Source organism: Tupaia chinensis, unplaced genomic scaffold (assembly GCF_000334495.1).
Source record: "Tupaia chinensis unplaced genomic scaffold, TupChi_1.0 Scaffold000270_1, whole genome shotgun sequence".
In the NCBI taxonomy this organism is placed as follows: Eukaryota; Metazoa; Chordata; class Mammalia; order Scandentia; family Tupaiidae; genus Tupaia; species Tupaia belangeri.
The window spans coordinates 3,765,387-3,787,897 of NW_006159750.1; the positions used below are offsets into that span (position 1 = coordinate 3,765,387).

Below are 22,511 nucleotides of genomic sequence, written 5' to 3' on the forward strand. Positions count from 1 at the left end.
GTGCATCCAGCAGATACTTACTAAGAACTTACTAAGTTCCAGGCTCCTCAGAGCTACAAATGTGTAGATCACAAATTCTCCCGTAGTCTAGCATGGAATACGGCACATAAACACAGAATTCTGTATATGTGCAACAAAAGAGATGAATACAAAATACAGAAGCAAAGAAAAGAGTAAAAATTACTCTAAGGAAGCCAGGGAAGTGTTCATGGAAGATATTACATCTGAGTGGGATCTTGAATATATTTGTCGATCTATTCTACAGGTATTTCCATAAAGTCTACATCCCAGGAGATATGACTGCACACTAGGCAGCCACAGTTTCTGTTCTCAAGAAACGTAAAGCCCAAAGGGGTGACATGCACCAAAGGAGAAAAGGGGAAGAACATTCCAAATAAAAGACACGCCTGGCAATGAGAGGCCTGGCACCCCATGTGCTGTGACTGGTGAGTGGACAGACACCTGGAAGAAACACTTGACACCACACTTCAAAGGGCCACGCAGCCTGTGAACTCGGCCTTACTTGCTTTTTTGTTACTCTGCATGGGCATCTGGGAGTCAGCAGGTGTTTTAGACGGGGTAGTCTGGCAAGGCAAGAAGACATGCAGGGAGATAGGTTTAAGCCAAGAGTGAAACACCATGGGTGAGAGTGGGCAAGAGCCATCACTAGGATAAAGCAAATGAGAAGAGGAACAGAGAGCCTCGGAAGACTGTAGACCAAGCTTGGTGATCAATGCAAGCAGGGAGTAAGGAAACAGGAAGGATGCCTCTCAGTTCTCTACTGCAGAAAACTGGAGAAAGGGTGAGTCATACGGGCAGTTCCGGAATTCCCGTGTTCAGGGGGTAGGCAGGTAATCTGGCCAGAGAACAGTGGGGCAGCAACATCAGCCTGAGCACTTTTTGTAACACAACAAAGGACTGGAAGGTCTGGTGAGTCTGTGAGGGAGCTGATTAAGACAAACAACAGAGGACCGAGTTCTGCATTAGCGGGGTCCGTTTCAGGAAGATGGATGGAGCCATCTCACTGGCTCTCCTAATCCCAGCACTCCTGCCTCTGACCCCTCCCACCACCCTGCACCTCAAAACTCAGTCTCGCTGAAGTTCTGCATTTTCCATGATAGTAAAGACACCATTTACATACATCCACGCAGACTTTACTCAGAATTGTAGAAGTGACACATCACTATATACGTGTGTGCACACAAACACATGCATGCACATACAATTGGGATAGAACCGATTGGGTTTTGTTATTCGATCCCATACTAAAGACTTCTTTTTTATTGACATTTTGATCAACAATTTCTGATTTCTGAGGCAGGGAAAGACGTAATGGCCTTCAAATGGTCATTAAATCAACAATAATCTACTGGAATGTCAGAAAAGTCATGATGCAGTTTTACATAGAAAAACACGTGATGACTTTTTTGATGACCCAATATATTAGCGTTCCTGTGTTCAGGCCACCTAAACACAGGCAAGTCTGATACTCTGATAATAACATTAGGGTAAAGCTTAGCAGTCTTACACCCTCTGCACTCCATCCTGCGAATTTCTCTAATGAAGAGAGAATGATCCCTCCATAAGTAGGAGGGCAGGCTTCAGATGAATTCACCCCAAAAGTTAGAATTAAGTACATGAGCCTAAAGAAACTGTAACAGAACTAAGATGTAAAATTAAGCTGTCAAAACTCAAAACCAGGCAGTTGTCATTCTCTGACAGTTGTCCACCCACATGCCTAAAAGGTCCATTTCTGCCCTAGTACAAATTTTAATTTTTTTATTAACACTTTTCTGTTCCTACCAAACAAATAAAACCTCAAAAGCAAGCACTTCCCGGGATAACACATTTGGACCTTCAACCAACAACCAGGTGGAGAGTTAAATCAGACTGCATCTCTCTCTGGTATCTCAGAGCAACTAATCTAAGATCCAAAGATTTCTCCAAATTTAGCTATAAAGGCATCCTCACAAGATTTGTCCTGACATTAACGCTGCCAAAAAAAAAAAAAAAAAAAAAAAAACAAAAGACAATGGGAAAAAGCTATAAAAATTAATAAGTGACCATTGGCATGGTTTCTAAAAGAATACCATTTTCACAGCACCTAAAAAATAATAACTTCCTTCCTAATGCTTTAAAGACGCCGATAACAGTATCAATAACCTTGCAATGACTTTATGAAAGTTATAGTTAATTCCATAAGACTATCTCTATCTTTGCTTAACATCAGTGAGTTCTTGGATTTTAAGAAGAGATAAGAAATGATTGTTACTAGATATGTAAAATATAAGACTTCAAGGTCATACCAAATGCCCCCAACTCTGGAGAGAGCTGCCCACCCTCATTCCACATTTGCCTCCTCTGCTCTTCCGCTGAAAGCTCTTAGAAGAGCCTGCCAGGGCATAGCTGCGAGTCAACACAGTGATTAAGAGCCTCTGCTCTAGGGACCAGCAGTTGGCAAAATGACTATGACACTGGACTCCCATGTAGTCGACCGTGGTTCAAGTCCCGAACCTGGTGGCTTAAACTCATACTGGGCATGTGTGTGTGCGTACCCAAGATCCACAGAGAATGGAGGAGAAGGGATTGTGGTGTGGTTATCCCCCCTAGGGGGTGATTTCTCGCTTTCTGTCTCTCTGTCTCTTTCTGTCTTTCTGGCAAGCACATGTACCCTATAGCAGAAACCTCTATTTAAAAAAAAAAAAAAAAAAGCCTCTGCTCTAAAATAAGAACTGTGTCAGTTTAAATCCAAAGACTTGTTTTCCAGTGATATTACCTGCAGCAAGTTTCTTGGCTTTTCAAAATGTATTTTTCTCATTTGTACATGGTAACAGTGGTAACAACCTAATAATGCCGTGGCATTACACGGGGTGTACATAGCACCCAGACATACTCAGAGAGCCTGTGGTACTCACTGACTGGAGCTTCTATGCCTGAAGCTAATGCCTGGCCAACAGTGGACGCTTTCAACCTACTCCGTTCAGAAAACAAGTATCTACTGAGGTCCAGACACTGTTTGAAATCCTAGGAATCCAGCCATGAACAAGGTGAAGTCCCTGGCCTTATGAAGTTCACCTTCCAATAAGGAAACCGACAGTACATGAAACAAACCTGGATTTGTATACCATGAAAACACAGAGGAAGGTAAGGGGCAGTGGCAATTTTAGAGCACTCAAGGAAGAGCTCTCTGTGAGAGACATCTGAGCAAAGACTTAAATAATGAGGGATTCAGTCATACAGACATAAAAAAAAAAGCAAGTTTCTTCTGGTCCTAAAGCAAGAGCAAGCTCAGTGTGGAAGGCGCATTAGGGTAGATACATGGATGAATGGGTGAATTTCTACAAAATCTGAATCTATCTTAGAGCATAAACTACTATGGTTCTTTACAAACATGCCTGATCTATGTCATCCATTCCATGAGGAGGAGAATCGTGTTTTGTATTTATCTGTAAACTGTACAGATCTTTAATCAGCAGAGGATAATCAGCTATAAGGGCTTTTTTTGCCTCTGATAACTATTAAAGAACAAGGCCTGAAAGCATTCTCCATTTGAAATAAGCACCACCTCCCGGGACCAGCAGTAAGCATAATGGCTATGTTGCTGGACTCCCACGTAGTCAACCACGGTTTGAGTCCCGGACCTGGTGGCTTAAAACTCATGCCGGGCACATGTGCATGCGTGCCCAAGATCTCGAGAGGAGAATGGAGGAGAAGGGATTGTGGCGTGGCCATCCTCCCTGGGGGGTGATTTCTCACTTTCTGTCTCTCTGTCTGTCTGGCGAGCGCACGCGCCCTATAGCAAAAGCATCTCAAAAAAAAAAAAAAATACCACCTCCTTCATAATTTCATCCCACATTCATCTCATCCTTTCTTGAACTTATAAAACATGTATGATCTGTCCTACAACTCCAGTAATAGATTCTGTTTCATTTGAACTGTTCCCCAATTGTCTAATTTCAGTTTTATCTACGATTTCCATTATGCCTTTAAGAAACTTTCACATTTTATTTCCCTGCAAAATGTTTCTTTACTCTTTGTAGGAATGCATACGTGAACTAAAATCCAGTCGAAGTACATTTCCTTGTAATGTTTTTCAACACCAGTACAGGTTTAAGGTTAATTCTTACATGTCTTAATCATTAAGCCACTTTCCCCCTTTAAACAGCTTATTTAACTCCCACAGTTAAAACCCATGATGAATGCCAAAATTGGCAATAGCTTCATTTTACTGAAAATGTTCAACATACTCTATTAAGTCAGGAAGGCCTTTGTAGATGTCTTCATCATTAACACTTTCTTCTGTTGGAAAGGGCCTGGGAGGGGAGAAAAATGAAATGAGTGAATGAGCAATAACCAGACTGGCCATTTACCTCCCACTAAATATGTAAGCTCCTCTGCCGCCCGAATGATCAGGCCAGTCATGCCTAACGATGTCTAGGCTGCTCCCAAGCGTTTGCCCACAGGCTGAATCTGGGGATCTCCCAGAGGGACCCTGTAGCAGCTGCTATCCCAAACCACGTGCAGCAATTGCAGCTGGTCACCACAACGTGTGCAGCTGAAGACATGCCGGGGTGCTTCTCTGGTCTCCCACCTGCCCGATACCTGCAGCATCCGATTCAGAGAACAAATAGCCAGGCACAGGCTTTGCCTTCAGCACCTCCTCTTCCCAGCTCTGGGGTCTGATTTTACTGACAAGAATTCTGTAATATCGTCCTTCCAGGACTCAGTTCACTTGTACAGGTGAAAACAGCACAAGATGAAAGCATCCCACCCTTCATTTCCCATTACTGACACCGAGATACTTTTTCACTCATGCTTTAATGTATTTAAGTTTTTTGGTTTTTGGTTTTTTTTCATTTTCATGTATTAGACTAATGAGTCACCCAGGTCTCAAGAAAATTAGGGTGCTCCCCCATTTGAGAAAATCACAGTTTATCTCCAATCCAATCATTTGACTTCCTTGTTTGCCTCATGGTACTATGTAGTTTTTTTTTTATAACCAACATAATGGCCTAAGTTTAGGCATAATAAAACCAGAGTAATTATACCAGAGTAGTGAAAGTTTTACTCTTTCTTTTCAGCCAGCCAGTGTGTTACACATTTTACAAAAGCAAGAGGGTCTATCAAATAATAAATAAACTTTAAATAATTGCTAAATAAATCATAATGAAAAGCAGAGCTTCACATTGGTTTATGCATTCATAATCTACATAAGACATTCAAGATGCCTGCATCTTTCAAATAAATCAACAGCCATGGAAAATGTTGATGTTTCAAAATCATTTTTTAAATAAATGTAGGCATTTTTATACCAATATGTGTGCAAAAATTTGAAAATATAGATAAGAAAAATTTAAAAAGAAGGAAAGCCTTCCTGATATATAACCTTTTAGGATCAAAAATACATTAAAAACATGAAAATTAGGCCATGCTTCCTGGAAATCTGTCTACATATTAAAAAAAAAAAGTATAAGGGCATTTCAAACGTTCAAGGAAAATGGTATTACAGTAAGTTTGCTTTAGTGCAATTTTTTTTTTTAATGTCAGGTGGCACATATACACATCAGAGAGACAGTAAGAAAAAACAAGCACCCCTCCTTATCAGGGTCTAGTTATGCCATCATCCTTGTCCCTCCAATTCTCTGTCCTCTTCAGAATCCTAGATATGCACATGCCCAGTATAACTCTCAAGTGGCTGTGGCTAGGGCTCAAATCCTGGTCAGTCACCTGGGATTCAGCTTCCTCTCTACAGCACTTTAACCACTATTCTATAGAGCCAGCTCTGGTGGTAGAGGTGGGGGTGAGGGGAGGAAACAACTATAGCTTTGCATAGTTTTTTCCAGAATATCCATTTTCCATGAACTTTCTAAAGCCTGCCCTCCTCATATACATTAAAATAGAAAGATATTTAGGTGCTGAATAGCAAATGAGGTAGAGTTGAACATCTAGGCATCCTACAGACTACTTCTGTACAAAGCTGCCAAATTCCTGGCCCACTTTGAGAAGGATCTGCTGGGCAAACTCCCTGAGGTCATTCTGTTTTATACTCAGGCTCCAGGCTCCCTGCTCCCTCCTAAGCACAGGGACCCTCTCCCTTAAAAGGTGCATGGGAAGGACCAGCAGGTGGTATGGTGATTAAGGCACTGGACTCTCACATGGTTGACGGTGGTTTGAGTCCTAGACCTGGTGATTTGAAAGTCCTACAGGATGTGTATGTGTGCATGACCCAAATCCTGAGAGGAGAATGGAGGAGAAGAGATCCTGGCCCCTAAGAGATGAGTTCTCATTATCCCTCTCTGTGTCTCTCTCTGACGACCACAAGCCTTAAGGAAAAAAAAAAAAAGTACATGGGAGGTGAAGACAGAAAATGGAAGGTGGACACAGAAAATGGAAGTACAGAATCAGAGACACAGGCTCACAGAACTCCAAGAGGGCTGGAGACTGGGCTATGAAGCCTGTGGGAACAAGATAAAAATGAAACCTAACCCATTTCCATGTGGCCTGGCTGCAGCTTTCAAAACTGTTTTTCTTTATTTCCTAATGTCACTTATATTAATAATACATCTTTACCATCTGATCTAAATTAAGCATGTAGTACCTAAAGCAGAAAAAAACAAAACAACATAACCATGCTTGCTGACTGCACAATACTCATGGCAAGAAGATGGGAGCATTTATTTTATTAATTTATTTCTAAACTTATCAAACCTTCAACATACATCATTAAACATGCATATTATTTTAGACTATCTGATTATTTCTTAACCTCTTAAAATTTTGGGTTGTTGTTATGGTTTACTTCACAGAAAATACTGAACATACTACACTACTTTTACAATATGTATTTACATAAGAATTGATGTTTGTCATAATGAATCATATGTACAAAAGGAAGTTATAAAAATGAAAGCAGATCGGGAACCAGCAGTTAGCGTAATGGCTATGTCGCTGGACTCCCACGTAGTCGACCGCGGGTCACGTCCCGGACCCGGTGGCTTAAAACTCACGCCGGGCGCATGTGCGTGCGTGCCCAAGATCCCGAGAGGAGAATGGAGGAGAAGGGATTGCGGCGTGACCATCCCCTCTGGGGGGTGATTTCTCGCTTTCTGTCTCTATGTCTCTCTCTGTCTGTCTGGTGAGTGCACGCGCCCTACAGTGAAAATCTCTCCAAAAAAAAAAAAAAAATGAAAGCAGATCGAGGACACCACCAATGAAGTGAAAACAATAAGCCAATGTGTCTTATTCAACTCTCGATTAGATCTTACTTGTTCAATAAATTTCAAACATGGGCCCAGCCTGTATTATGGTGGCTAGGGCAGCTAGCTCCCACATTGCCAAGTGCATGGTTCAAGTCTCAGACCCAGTGGCTTGAGAAACACACAGGGTGCATGTGTGTGCATGCCCTAAATCCAAGAGAAGGGGTTGCAGTGTGACCACATTCCATCAGGGGTACTTTCTCACTTTCCTTTCTCTTTCTCTCTCTCTCTCTCCAGCAAGTATACACACCCTCTGTCATTTTTTTTTTAATTTCAAATGTGTATTGGGTACTTATATATAAGGCATTCTGTGTGACTAAGATGCAGTCTCTGTATGCAAGATATTTTGCAAACAATGACCATTCAATTATAACATGAGTATTCAAATTTAACAGGGCACAAGAAGCGCAAAGAAAAATCTTACCTGATCCCTGTGGCCAACGCTATAGGTGTGCGAGAAAGTCGGGATAATGCTTCTATGACCTGGGAAAAGAGGACAACATTAATGGGACATAGATTTCAAAAGAGAGAAAGTTTGCTTTCCAAAACAGTACTATTCCACCTTACATTAACAATGGCAATAGAAGCATACATTTGCAGATGCCAAAGGGTGGCATGACTGGGAAGTGTGAACACACAGATTATAATTGTATTCCTTTCTTAAACTTTAGGATTTGACCAGGTTACCATTACCAAACCATTTGAGTTGCAGTTTCCTTGGCAGTAAAAGAAGAAATTAGACCAAAGTGTATGATACCAATCATTTGACAGCTACTTCTACAGAATCTACAAGATCCTATTAAAGCTTTATCTTCCAATATACTAGCCATATGTGGCTATTTAGACTTAAATTAACATTTTAAAAATAAAAAGCTTAGTTTCTTAATTGCATTAGCCACATATTAATTACCCAGTAGCCACATACGACTACTGTATTAGACTATGCAGATCATCACACATTTCCACCACAGAAAGCTCTACTGAACAGCACTGCCATAGAGCAGACAAGTTTGGAGTGTAAGCTCTTGAGCCAAACCACACGAGTGCAAATCCTGGCTCTACCGTTAATTAGTCAGGTAGCTTCGTAAATTATTTAACTTCTCTGGGATTTAGTATCTTACATAATGTCTATAATGACAGGTAGATTATTAATTATAATTAGATGATTGTGAAGATGAAATAAGATAACACAAGTAAAATATTTAAATGGTAGATATTTATACTCACCAACTTTAAGGAAATTGCCTTATTATCATCATTCTAAGTATATTCAGGAAAAGTGTTTCCCTGAATTACCTCTGATCATCTGTTTCACAGATTCCTTATGAAAATCTTTAGTAATTAAAACTAACTGGGCCCAGCTACAGTTTTAGCATTAGTACCTAGCAATTTACTTTTTCTTTTTTCTTTCTGGAGAGGTTTTTGCTATAGGGCGCGTGCGCTCACCAGAAAGACAGAGAAAGACAGAAAGCAAGAAATCACCGCCCCCCCCGGGGGTGGCGGGTGGCCCCTGGGGGGAGGGGGGTGGCCACATTGCAATCCCTTCTCCTCCATTCTCTTCTCAGGAACTTGGGGCATGCACACTTGCCTGGCGTGAGTTTAAGCCACCGGGTCCGGGACTCAAACTGTGGTCGACTACATGGGAGTCCAGCAACATAGCCATTACACTAACTGCTGGTCCCCACAATTTACTCTTTCTTCAATCTTTTATACCTAAGCTCATACTTTCAAAGACTTGTAAAGAAGCCAATGACCTAAAATGTATTTTTCTCATAAAACCTGGTTTTATGATAACAGATATAATTTGTCCTCTCATAATTGAACAAAACAAAAACTAAAAGAGATTTTACTATAAGGCCTAATAAGAATGAGGGGGAAGGATCTCTGCGTTAAGATAATCTTCTAATTACTCAGCCTTTTGTCTAGTTTGTCTTTTAGTTTTTGTTTCTTGATGTGTGTGCTTGCCAGAAAGAGAGAGAGAAAGTGAGAAATCACTCCCCCAGGGGGATAGCCATGCTCCAGTTCCTTCTCCTCCACTCTTCCCTGGGGATTTGGGGCACAGAGGCACACATAGTCAGCATGATTTTCAAGCCACCAGATTCGGAATTCAAACTGTGCGGCTGGTCATGTAGGATCCAGTACCTTAACCTCCACACCACCTGCTGGTCCTCTAATTCCTCAGTTTAAAGACAGAAACAAAAAAGTAAATTCTCCAGTACTCTGCAGAAACCTCACAAAATATCCTGGCCACACATGTATTTTTCTGTTGCCTACTTCAGGAAGTAGTATGTTGTTGTGTTTAAAAACTCATAGTTCTGGAATACGAATACCTGGAGCCCAGATTTCAGCTAAGCTCACCTTAGTGTCTTTAAAATGCAGATAATAATAGCTAGATAGGGGCCAGCAGATGGCAAGGTGATTGGGGCGCTGGACTCCCACATGGCTGACTATAGCAGCTTGCTTTCTTGCTGTCCCTTTCTCTCTCTCTCTGTCTCTCTCTCTCTCTCTCGCTCTCTCATCAAATTAAAAAATAACAAATGGAATTATATAAATAATTATTTTAATAATAGCTAAATAACTACTTTATGGGGTTACTGAAAGAATTAAATGAGAAATGTCCATCCAATGCTTAACTCAATAAATGTGACCTTGGGGCCAGGCAATGATGTAGTGGTAACCTAACTGAGCCACATGGGAAAGGTCCTGAGTTCACATCCTGGGAACTCCCTGCACCAGTCACGTATGCATCTGCCCGTGTTCTAGGTCAGCTGAACAGGGGCTAGATCGCAGCATGAAGACTCTGTTAGGGGTCCTGGCCCTCAGAAAGAAATAAACTTTAAAATTGAAAATATGTAGAGTTGTAGAGGAATCAGATTGAGTTGAATTAACTTACACGGTGATTATAAGTAATAACAATGTAATGTTGAAAATTGTGAAAAGAAAAATGTGTTCTCATCCCCTGCAATGAAAAGTATGTGAGGGAATGCATATATAATTAACTCCATTTAGCCATTCCACAATGCATATGCATTTCAAAGCAAAATGAACACAATAGATACAAGTTTGGTCAATTCATTTATTTTAATTTTTAATTTTTTTATGTTTCACAAGCAAAAGAAAGGGAGCAGGATGCTTTCGGATGACTCACAGAGTTAACCAGCATGAGGAACATATGAGGAACATACTGAGTAGATGAGTGAGCTACTGACCTAAGCTAGTCCTACACTCTCACCCTGGCTCCTGCTATGACCCTCTGACAAAAAAGGAAAAAAAGAAAACAAAAAAGTAATTGAAAGACCCTATGAAACTTCTTCCTGGTTAACTGAATTGAACATCTGATATCAAAGGAAGACATGATCACTCAGAAAAAAATTGGTCTCTATTAATTCCCCATAATAATGTAAAGATAAAGCATCCCTAGTGAGTCTAGAAATTAAGAGGACCCCAAACGAACAAATACTAACAAGTGCATCCAGAAAAATGAACTCAAAAATAATATTCATAAACTGTGTATTACTGAGTGAAAAGTCTAGACTGTGTAAAGTGCTGGAATAATTTAGGCCCTTGGATTAACTACACCACTGAATTTTGGCACAACTTTAACCCAATGTAGCATGTCATAAAGCTACACAGTGAAATCTATCTCTGATCCTCTTTTACGCTGTGGTCCAGCCCTGTCACTACCCAGGAACAAGAAAAATATCAAAAGCATCACTATTGCCATGTATTTTATTATTGCTAGTTCATTATGCATTGTAATAGAAATGTGTATTTCTTGAGAAATTTTCTATGACAATTGTACGTTACAAACTAAGAATGCATTTTCTGGGACCAGTAGTTAGCGTAATGGCTATGTCGCTGGACTCCTATGTAGTTGACCGCAGTTCAAGTCTCAGATCCGGTGGCTTAAACTCACGCCGGGTGCATGTGCGTGCATGCCCAAGATCCCAAGAGGAGAATGGAGGAGAAGGGATTGCGGTGTGGCCATCCCCCCTGGGGGGTGATTTCTCGCTTTCTGTCTCTCTGTCTCTCTCTGTCTGTCTGGCGAGCACAAGCTCCCTATAGCAAAAAAACTCTCCTAAACAAAAGAAAAAAAAAAAAAAGAATGCGTTTTCTTTTTCTTTTCCCACCAACAATGAAAACTCCCACCCATGCCCTACACAGTCTATTCTCTCACATGAAAGTATATTTTGATTTCTTTTCAATGTCCACCAGAGGGAGCTAGAGGACAGGATATTCCTTTAGTCTTGACTTTAACATGTTAAGTACAAACATTTCTGGAAATCAAGAAGCTGAAACCAGCTCCTACTATTTATTCAAAAAGGATTACATTACCCTTAAGTATATAACAACAAAGGTACAAATTCAGTGGATGAAGAGAATGGAAGGACAGAATGCAGTGCATCATAAAATGAGTTTTTTTCTGAGACTGTCACTCACTTTTGAATCTATCTCATTGCACATCAAGTCCAATTATTAACTCTAAGTTTAGCCAATGCAAACAAAGACTGTTTGGCCGATGCTGTGTTTTTAGAACAATGTGCATTCTATAAAGGCAGAATGTATCTGGATTTGGAATAGACAACCATACAAATTAATGCCAGATTCTCAAATCCTCTGAGTGGAGACTCTGATGTGCTATTAGAAACATCCATTCTAGAACATTAACACAATAAAACATTCCCAGGGACATTAAGAAGATTGTTTTCCTTGCAATGAATTAATTTCTAAACTGTTACCTCAAAATAATATAAAATTACGGACGTTAACTTCCAGAAAGGGAGATAACTTGTAAGAATAGTTGTAAGCTAAGAAGTCAACAATCAACTGTACTAGCCATGTCACATTTCCTTTGTCCCCCAGTGTCCATCCCTTGGTGTAATGGCTATGTTGCTGAACTCCCACGTAGTTGACCACAGTTCGAGTCCTGGACTCGGTGGCTTAAACTCACGCCGGCCGTGTGTGCATTCATGCCCAAGATCATGAGAGGAAAATGGAGGAGAAGGGATTGTGGCGTGGCCATCCCCGCTAGGGGGTGATTTCTCGCTTTCTGTCTCTGTCTGTCTTTCTGGAGACCACACGGGCCTATAGCAAAAACCTCCCCCCTCCAAAAAAAAAATAGTGTAATATTTATAAAGAAGTAAAAATAATACTGGAAAACATAAATAAGGCTACTGTGGAGAAAGTGGGCAGCAGTTTCAGCTCACCTGCTAAAGATTAGACTCTATTCCAGAAGCTAGGAAGGCTCACTGAAGGAGCTGGGGAAGGGCGGTAACATTGGCTCTATTGCCTTTTTTTTTTTTTTTTTAAGGATTTTTTGTTTTAGGGAGAGAGAGAGAGAGAAAGCGAGAAATCCCCCCAGGGAGATGGCTACACGGCAGTCCCTTCTCCTCCATTCTCCTCTCAGGATTTTGGGCAGGCACGCACGCACACACTCTCAGCGTGAGTTTAAGTCACAGGGTCCGGGACTCGAACCATAGTCGACTACATGGGAGTCCAACAACATAGCCATTATGCCAACTGCTGGACCCTGCTCTACTGAATTTTTAAAAGATCACTCAGCAAAGTGAAAAAAAACTGGGTAGGAGGACTCAGGATAGAGACAAGGGGCCAGGAGACAACCAGGGGTGCAATTTTTCTGTTGTCCGTGTGAGAAGTCTGGACAAGGACAACAGCAATAGCGACAGAAAACCAAGTGTAAATGTGAGATATATTTACGACTGGTGGCTGGTGCACTGTGAAGGCGGAGGGGGAAGAACCCAGGCCCACCTTAGTGAGCTGGTAAAGCACTGGGGGTGGCCACCGCAAGGCCACTGAGCAGCAGGTTCAGCTTCCGAGCAGGAGGAGCTCTTGTTCCGCGTCACTCTCCAAGGCTGACATCTACCTCCTGAACTCAGCAAGGCCCTCCACACCTCCAGGGAAATCCTCTGACCCCCCCCCATCCCCGACTGAGTCCTTTGTATCCCCATGGAAACCTGGACATAACTCTGCCCCAGTGCCTACCACTTTATTTAAAATTTTCAAATGTATACACTTTCAAAATAGTGGAAAAGGACCCATGTTGACTTTGCCAATGTGAAATAATATACTAACGTATGAAAGTTGTTACCTCCCAGCTTTCTTGCCTTCTGCCTAACGGGAACCACAGCTAAGAATCTGGTGTGACTCTTACATAATTTTTTTTTCTATCATTAAAAACTTCTCCTTCTACAGGTTTTTCTACAGCACGATTTGGTCACTAACAATAAATCAGTCATGTCAATACATTCAAATCTGCTTTATTCATTTCAGTACTGTGCTACATTCCCTATGTATGTAAATAACTAATTGTTTAGCCATGTTCCTACCAATTAGCTTTTTCAGCGTTTCACTGCAAAACCTGTAATTACCAATTCGCTAAATATTTTCAGTTGTGTGCAGGTATTTCTAATGGAAAGGTTCTTAAATGGGATGACTAGGATAAAACAGGCCTGCGTGTTGCTCTTCCCAACATCCGCATGAGTTAGGACCCCCCTGAAGAGTACGTAAGAACATAACCAAGCATTCCAGTGACCTGCTTATTCATCTGTCTTCCTAATCCAGCAATGGAAAATAACTTAAGGCCAGAGAAATCAAACTGTTTCTTCGCTGTTGTATTCCCATTATCTGTGAACTCACAGCCAGGCTCATAACAACCACTTAACACAAAAACATTTGCACTCAAACAAATGAATGAGTAATACCTAGTGAAATTATTGTGGGGATTAGGGATAATATGTGTCAAAATATGCAAAGGGCTTAGTCTGTTACAAATGGAGAATGAATGAATAATTGAAGAAGGAACCCATTATGAAAATAAAATATTCAATATGAGAAAGTGTTGCATATTTCCTTAAACCTAGAGCCAACAAACTTACTGGTACCCCCAACAACGCTTTTTTCCCTTACTGATTTTTACTTTGCTTCAGCTCCTTATTTTTACCAACCCATTAGTCATTTAAAAACCACAAAATAAAACAGCTTTCAAAACCAGGATGGCACTATTATACCCTAATAAAGCTACCCATTTTTAACTATTCTCTTCATGAGACCTTCTGGCAAATTTCCACTCTGCTTATCGAGCGCATTAGTGCTGTTGATGTTGTCATTTGTAATTAAAACAAGTCATCCATGCAGAAGCGGTATGTTACAGCTACTTCTGGTGTTCAGGTCCTGAGTTAAGGAAGCTTCGGTCATAAAGAACAACTGGAGGGAACCATGCGGACCAGCATACAAGTCTGACAAACTTGCTAATGAATTATGTATTTATCTCCTGGAGTTCTCTCTTCTGAAGTTTTACATCTTAACTCACTCTTTGACCCAAGGGAAAGGCCACTAAGATTCTTAAAGACCTGAGTTCCTGGTTCCATAGAGTCCCTGAGGAAGTGGACCCTGCAAGGACAATCGGGCAGCTGCAGGCTTGAGCTCAGAGTAAGAGACAAGCCAAGTGGCTCAGGAAGGGGCCCACAGCATGGCTGCACCATGGCACGCAGAGGCTCGAGGCACGGGTGCTGCATCATGGCTCCGTGGCTCTGAGAAAGTACTCTATGGGGGCTGTGCAAAAAAAGACCCCAGGAAACTGTGGGCCTGAGAGTGTTAGGTGAGAAATTCCAAGGGAAGCCCAGGCCTGCAGTCTGGTTTAGCACCATCCAGAGGTAAGCCAGGGACCGAGTATTACCCAGGCACTCCAGATAACAGATTCTCTATGAGGCCTAATTCTAAACCTGACCAGATGGTGAGTTTCAGACGAACAATGTATTTCACCTAACTCTCCTAGGAAATCAACAGAACTCATTATCTTAATTTTCTTTGCAATTCTAATTTTACACAGTAAATTACCCCATTAGGTTACACAGCAGTTTAGTGTCACTTCCAGTAACACGTCTTAGAGGTTTCCTAAGCACCTGGTTGTTGCTTTGAACTGTGAAATGCTATTGACAAATGTTCCTAGCATCTTGGCACCAGCAATTAGCGTAATGGCTGTGTTGCTGAACTCCCATGTAATCGACCGCAGTTCGAGTCTTGGACCCAGTGGCTTAAACTCACACCGGGCACGTGTGCGTGCGTGCCCCAAGATCCCAAGAGGAGAATGGAGGAGAAGGTATTGTGGCGTGGCCATCCCCCCTGGAGGGTGATTTCTCGCTTTCTGTCTCTCTGTCTCTGTCTCTCTGGTGAGTGCACGTACCCTATAGCAAAAAACCTCTCAGAAAAAGAAAAAAAAAGTTCCTAGCACCTCCTCTGTGGGCAAAGCAAAGAAGTACAGCAAGATAAGAAGACTAAAATAGTATTTCTGTATCAAAAAGAAAATGACCCATGGAAAATCAACTTTCATTGTTCAAAAGAGTAAATGGTTTGTGTCACATAAATGGGCACAAATTATAGTTGAGATTGCCACTGGTGATGATCATAAATAAAAGAATTATCCTATACTTATTATTTCTAGATTCTTTGAAAGTGAAAGTCAAGCCAGCCAGTACCATAGCAGTTAAGGCAGCTGGACCCCACATGGACAACTGAATGGTTTGAGTCCTGGACTTAGTGGCTTGTAAAGTATGCCAGGCACATGCCTAGAATCCTGAAAGGTGACACAAATGGAGGAGAAAGGACTGTGGTGTGGCCATTCCTGGTGGGGTATGCTTTCTCATTCATTCATTCATTCATTCATTCCCTCTCTCCCTTCATCCCTCCCTCTAGTGAGTACACTTGCCTTCTGGGGGAGGGGGGGAAGTGAATCTCTACAAGAGAAAAAGAACCTCCTTTCAGGGAAGTTATATGCTTGAGTCCCATTTTCTGAGTCAAATGCCACCTTTACTTTTCATTAGCTGGATAAATATGGGTGTTAGGAGATACTCTGAGCCCTAGTTCCTTGCCCATAAAATTATAGTAAAAACATTCCCTAATACACAGTGCTTATTGGGATGGTCACATGAGGTTAGCACATGGAAGAATATCCTGCACTTCTGCTATTTCCTAAAAGAAATGACCATACAAAATGACAGTAACAATAACAATGATGATGATGATGGCTGGAGAACTAAGAAGGTGGCCAACTTCCCTGCTTATTAGTCATAATTAATACCTATTAACTATGTGGGTGGCTTTCACAAAACGGTCTTTCTCAAGATAATCCCAGGTTTGCAGTCTCCCTTAGGCTAATTACACACCCTGCTAGATGGACGACCATCAGCCCTCCAATAAGTTGCCTCAGACAGCTTCTGCTAATGGACTTTCACCCAATCCTGTGCCTTCCCTCATCTCCAGAAGAGCCTCCTCTGTTCTCTTCATCCAATGTAAATTCTTTCAGAACTCTTACACTCTTACATGTATTATAACCTGATTTACTAATACAGAAGACCCTTGTCTTTTCAGGGTCAGTGGTCACGTTGTCATTTCCATCTGGCCATGTCCCGGGGTCTGACCCTTATTTTGTGCTAGCTTTGTAAAACCAATAAATTCCTTTTTCTGTATGAATTTTACTTTGTAGGTTTTTTTTTTTTTCATTTGACAATGACAACACTGTCGTCCTCATTGCTTTATTATCATTGCCATTGGTTAAGTAAGATTTGGTCTCTATATAGCACCTCAGGGAATAAAATGTGAAATCTATCTTATACAGAATTATAAGAGGTCCAGGAGTGGCAGTACACAGGTACAGGCTCTGAGAAGCTTTGCATCCAAGACCCCCACAATCTCCATCATCCCCACACCACACCACCCCAAATAAATACAAAAATCTATGTAACTAGTGTGTGTTTGTCATCAAATGGCAATTTCAAAACAAGTGCATTAGCTGAATCTCAATCATATGGCCAACTTTTCCCCAACTACTCTATATAGACATTCTAGAGCCTCTATTTTTCATTCAGTGTTTTGTTTTTTTGTGTTTTTTTGGTTTTTGGTGGTTTTTTTTTTTTTTGAGGGGGTATTTTTTTATTTTGTTTTGTTTTTGTTTATGTTTTTTAGATTTTTTTTTTTTTTTTTTGCTATAAGACATATGTGCTTGCCAGACAGAAACAGAGAAAAAGTGAGAAGAAATCACTTCCCGGGGGGATGGCCATGCCATAATCCCTTATCCTTCATTCTCCTCTTGGGATTTTGGGCATGTGTGCATATGCACTAGGTTTGTTTTCCAAGCCACTGGGTCCAAGACTCTAATCACACAGTCAGCCTTAACCACCATGCCACCTGCTGGCCCCATTCAAAGGCACATAATTATCTTAAAATCATGGATCCTTTTGAGAGTCCTGTAAAAGCCCCTGATCATTTCCTCTGTAATGTATCTGTATACACACAATCCTGCATCTCATCTCAAGGAATCCAGAAACCAGGTCAGCCCACTCGTGGATTTCCTAGATTCTCACTCAATCTTCTCCTCTGCCCATAAGAAAACTAAGACTCAGAAAAATTAACTAGCTTGTCCAAGATCAAAAAACTGGCAGCAGTGGATTTGGTAGCAGAACCCAGATAGATCCCTTCTCTGCCCAGGCTATTGCTCTTTGCCTGTCACCACCCTGCCTATGACTCTCCTGCACTACGGGTGATCGTGTGTTGAACACCCACCCTGTGCTTGGTACACTGGTACCCTTGGTATGTTGAGGGTAGCAAAATGGATGTATGATTCTTCCTGCTCCCACAGCCTCCCAGTGTCTAGAAAAGATCATAGGTGGAGGGAGGTAAGGGAAACAGTCTAATATTACAGGGTGCATCCACAGCCCAGACACGGGAACAAGGCCAGCTGTGTCCTTGCAAGGATGGAAGAAGCTGGAGAGATCACAAAGCTGCTTTAGAAGAGCTGACTGTTGCTGCATCTTGAAGGGCAATTGAGAATTTCCCAGACTCTGTCTCCAAGTTAACACAGACTTGCTGCGTGAGAATTACCACCCTCCATCCCATCCCCTCGTCATCAAATACCTCAGTGAGATCACATGCGTAGTCTAAGCAGATTTACTCGCTCTCTATTTTCTGAGAAGTTGGTTGTAGTTGCCTTTGCAGGAATAATACCTTTCTTATTTGGTGAACAGTGGCTATTGTTTAGTTTTGAGGGCAACAAGGTCCCTAAGCAAATGTTCTCTAAACCAGACAGACCTGCACTTACGTCATGAGGAGTCTCCGCACTGTTGTGGTCCAGCCATCCTTGCTTTCTCAGCCTCTGCACTCTGCCTCGGAAGACTTCCAGTGGAGTACGTTTCCTTCTGAACCTGCTTGTCCTCCCCCACCTAAGTAATGCCACAATCCTGTTCTTCTCCCTTGTGTGTCCAGACACTGAGGAAACTTACTAGATTCAAGCCCCAGAACTATAGCCTATCATTTGATCCTTGCAAGTCTCTCACAGGTCTAACTCCTTCTGTCTTCCTGTGCCTCTACCTTGGTCCATACTTTGTCTATTTCTTGCCTCAATTACTCAAATAGCTTCAATTTGTCTCTATGCTTCTAACTTCACTCCCTTCAAACTCATCCCCTTGGCTATATTAGAGGTATGACATTCCAAAACTGTCACCTTTACCACCACTCCCACCTTAAGTTCTTAAATAGTCTTCCTCATGCAAAGCATCCCAATGTAGCAGCACATTTGCATCTTCACGACTGGCTCCCCAACCCCTGCCAGCATTACTGCACTCTCCCCACCCCTGCCAAGTTCTGCCACACCCAACCACTTGGCCTGCATGTCCAGAAAGATTTCACAACCATACATATAGATTCTATCACAACATAACATTTAATCTCAAGACTCGGTTAAATAAAGTAAATAGGGACCTGGCAATGCTAACTTCTCATGCTAAGTAAAAGGGTTACAAGGAACCTTCTCTTACACACCATTTCAGCCATCCCTGATCCAAAGACTAAAGCAGATGACACCTTGCGTGCAGGAGAACAGCTCTCCTTTGGTTCAGGGGAAGGTTGAAATGGTGTGTAAGAGAAGGTTCCTTATAACCCTTTCACTTAGTCTGAGGAAGTTAGCACTGCCGGGTCCCCATTTGCTTTATTTAACCCAGTCTTTAGAGTGAAATTTCTTATTTTTTGGTTAGAAATAATATTCACTGCCACTCCTGAATTTATACTGGTTTGTTAGGGTTTGTTGAATATAAGAGCCAAATGATAAAGAATTCCATGGTTTGTACATGACTATGAAAGAAAAACTTTAGTTTTAAAAATATAATCATATATGCTCATGGTTCCCTGCCTCTAAGCAGAGAGTAGAAATGCAGACTACTTGTTTACATGATCTGACTTAGACGGGGAAGCTCTACGTGACTTCAGGGACTGGGAACATGCCACGGGTGTAAAGCTGCCCACGATTCACACAGCTGGGGCAAAGTCAACTCCTTTTCCAAACTCAGCCCACTTTCAAAGTCATACAACTTGCTGGTAAAGATCTCTGCTCCCTGCATGTTGTTCTCATGGCTACAACCTCTTTAAAGAATGAACTTACAGAGAGGCCCAGGAAGAAAAGAAAAAAAAAAGCAAAACCAGAATGAAAGGAGCTCACCAAGGAGAGCACATCACTGACCACCAGCCTGAAGATGGCCCTCGGTCCCAGCCCGGGGACTGCTTACAAACAGTAGATGACCACAGCTCTGAAAGTGATTCTTGTATTTCAAACCACCTCAGAGAAATTGGGACTTTGCCTACAAATCTAGGAGAATAGATGACAGTCCTTAAAAGCCTGTATTCTGATTGGTTTGGTAACAACACTAATCCCACATACCACTAGAAAGCACTTATTTTCATATGTGTGTTAGCAATCAAAATTCAGGTGATTCATTCATTATTATGTAAGAAATCAAGCTAGTCCATAGGAATATGTGAGTTACAAAGTTAATTTTTAAAAAGTAAAAAACAGATTAAATTAATTGTAATCACTTTATTTAACCAAATATATCTAAAGTATCATGCAATTGGTTGCATGCAATCACTACATAAATTAAGACCACTTACATTTTTTTAATGCTAAATCTTCAAAACCCTTTGAGTTTATTATACTTATAGCTCATCTAGATTAGGAAGAGCCACATTTGGAGTGTTTGATAGCACTGTGGCTAATGGCTACCCAACTGGGCAGTCCACGCCTACACAAATCCGTCAGAGTACTCAGAGCAGAGAAAAAGACAACCGATCCACAGCGGCAAAAAGACTGGCCAAACCCTTCATTTTATGGATGCAAGTGGTAGCTTAAGAATGGCATGGGACGCTGAGGACCCCACAGCGTGCGTGGCCAAATCAGGGCTGGCGCCTAGACTTCTAGCTGCCCATTGTCCTTTTCGGTGGAATCACAGGAAGGTTCTCCTGAGCCTTCCTTAAAAGGAAATGGAGAAAAAATCTCTCTAAGGAAGACATACGAACAGCCAAAAAGCATATGAGGAAATGCTCAACATCCCTCATCATAAGGGAGATGCAGATAAAAACCACAATGAGATACCACCTAACCCCTGTCAGAATGGCAAAGATTAAGAATATAAAAAGTGATAAGTGTTGGCGGGGATGTGGTGAAAAGGGAACCCTCCTACACTGTTGGTGGGAATGTAAACTAGTTCAACCACTGTGGAGAACAATATGGAGGTTCCTCAAAGATCTACAAATAGAACTACCATTTGATCCAGCAATCCCACTTCTGGGTATTTACCCAAAAGACAGGAGAACGCTCAGTCAGAAAAGTGCTTGCACATCCATGTTTATTGCAGCATTATTCACAATTGCCAAGACATGGAACCAACCTAAATGTCCACAAACTGATGAATGGATTGGAAAAGTGTGGTATATATACTCTATGGAATACTACTCAGCCATAAAAAATAACAAGACCCTGGAATTTGATAGAAAATGGTCAGATATGGAGGATCTATTGCTGAGTGAAGTAAGCCAGGCTATGAAAGAAAGATATTGTATGTATCCACTCAATATATACCGACTATCCGCACTCTATAATAGAGAGCAAAAATTCGGAGGACATAAACACAGTGAAGGTACTTAATGAGAATAGGACAGTGTGGAATGGGGTAAGTGAAGAGAAGAGGATAGAGAAAGATAGCAAGTGAACAATAGAGAGACAGGACGTTAGTGAGAAACAGATAGGGGTTATTAACTGTTGATGATGACATGTATAGTATTCTCAACTGGATTGGTCTGAGAAGTATTTCATGATGGGCAAAGTATTTTTACAAGTAAAATGAGAAATAGCAATTGACTGTTTTAAAAAATAATTAGAATAATAATAATACTGATTGGGAAAAACATAGAAAAGATATTGAATGTTGAAGTGGGGAGATTAATGTCTCTGTACTGACTGACATGCATGGCATTCCCTCTTGAAAAAGCAATGTAATACACTGTAAAGTTATATGTAATCCAATGTAATATAAAGATTATGATAATAAAAAATTAAAAATTTAAAAAAAAAAAAAAAAGGAAATGGAGAGCCCTGGGGAAATGAGGAAAACACCCTTCCACACGGGCCTTTTGTACTTCACATTTCCTGGCTGCTGAAATATCACTGTGTGGTCATTCTCTTCTTTCAGCCAATCTGATGATCACCGATCCAAACGTACATCACCTACGACACACCAGGCTCGGCCCCAGCAGACACTCTCTAAACAAACTGGATGAGGCTTCTGTCCCATTGTGCCCACAAACTCACAATTAGAAATAGTCACAAACATACACAAACAGATAGCAGGCGATGTGATGAGAGTTAAGGAGCAATGACACACAGCACAGTAAGAGTATAAGGAACGTGTTGGGGCCAGCAGGTAGCATAGTGGTTAAGGCTAGACTCCCACATGGCTGATGGTAGTTTGAGGCCCAGACCTGGCGACTAGAAAATCATGCTGGGCACATATGCGTGCATGCCCTAAATCTCAGGAGAAGGATGGAGGAAAAGGGACTGAGGCATGGCCATCCTCATGGAGGGGGGAGAGAGTGATTTCTTACTTTCCCTCCGTCTGTGGCAAGTGCGTATGCCCTTTGGTGTAAAAAAAAAAAAAAGAGAGGAGGAACATGTGTCTTTATTGAAAATTGCAAGAGACACTCCCCTAAGAAAAAGATACATGATTTGAGATATGAATTTCTAATGGGGTGATCAAGCCTGCTTGCCCTGGCATCTAGATTTTTTTTTTTTTTAAGCTTCCCAGATGATTCGAGGAGGAACATGTGTCTTTATTGAAAATTGCAAGAGACACTCCCCTAAGAAAAAGATACATGATTTGAGATATGAATTTCTAATGGGGTGATCAAGCCTGCTTG

At 41.4% G+C, this 22,511-nt stretch overlaps 1 protein-coding gene across 1 annotated transcript in view; it reads right to left on the reverse strand.

The window, feature by feature from the left end:
• VAV3 (vav guanine nucleotide exchange factor 3) overlaps positions 1 to 22,511 on the reverse strand; it is a gene marked incomplete at its 5' end in the record, with an annotated part of 378,218 nt that overhangs the window by 202,248 nt on the left and 153,459 nt on the right. The window contains 2 exons of the mRNA XM_027772272.1: positions 4,248 to 4,313; positions 7,681 to 7,739. Coding sequence (XP_027628073.1) covers positions 4,248 to 4,313; positions 7,681 to 7,739 — 125 coding nt within the window. The remainder of the gene's footprint in view (positions 1 to 4,247; positions 4,314 to 7,680; positions 7,740 to 22,511) is intronic.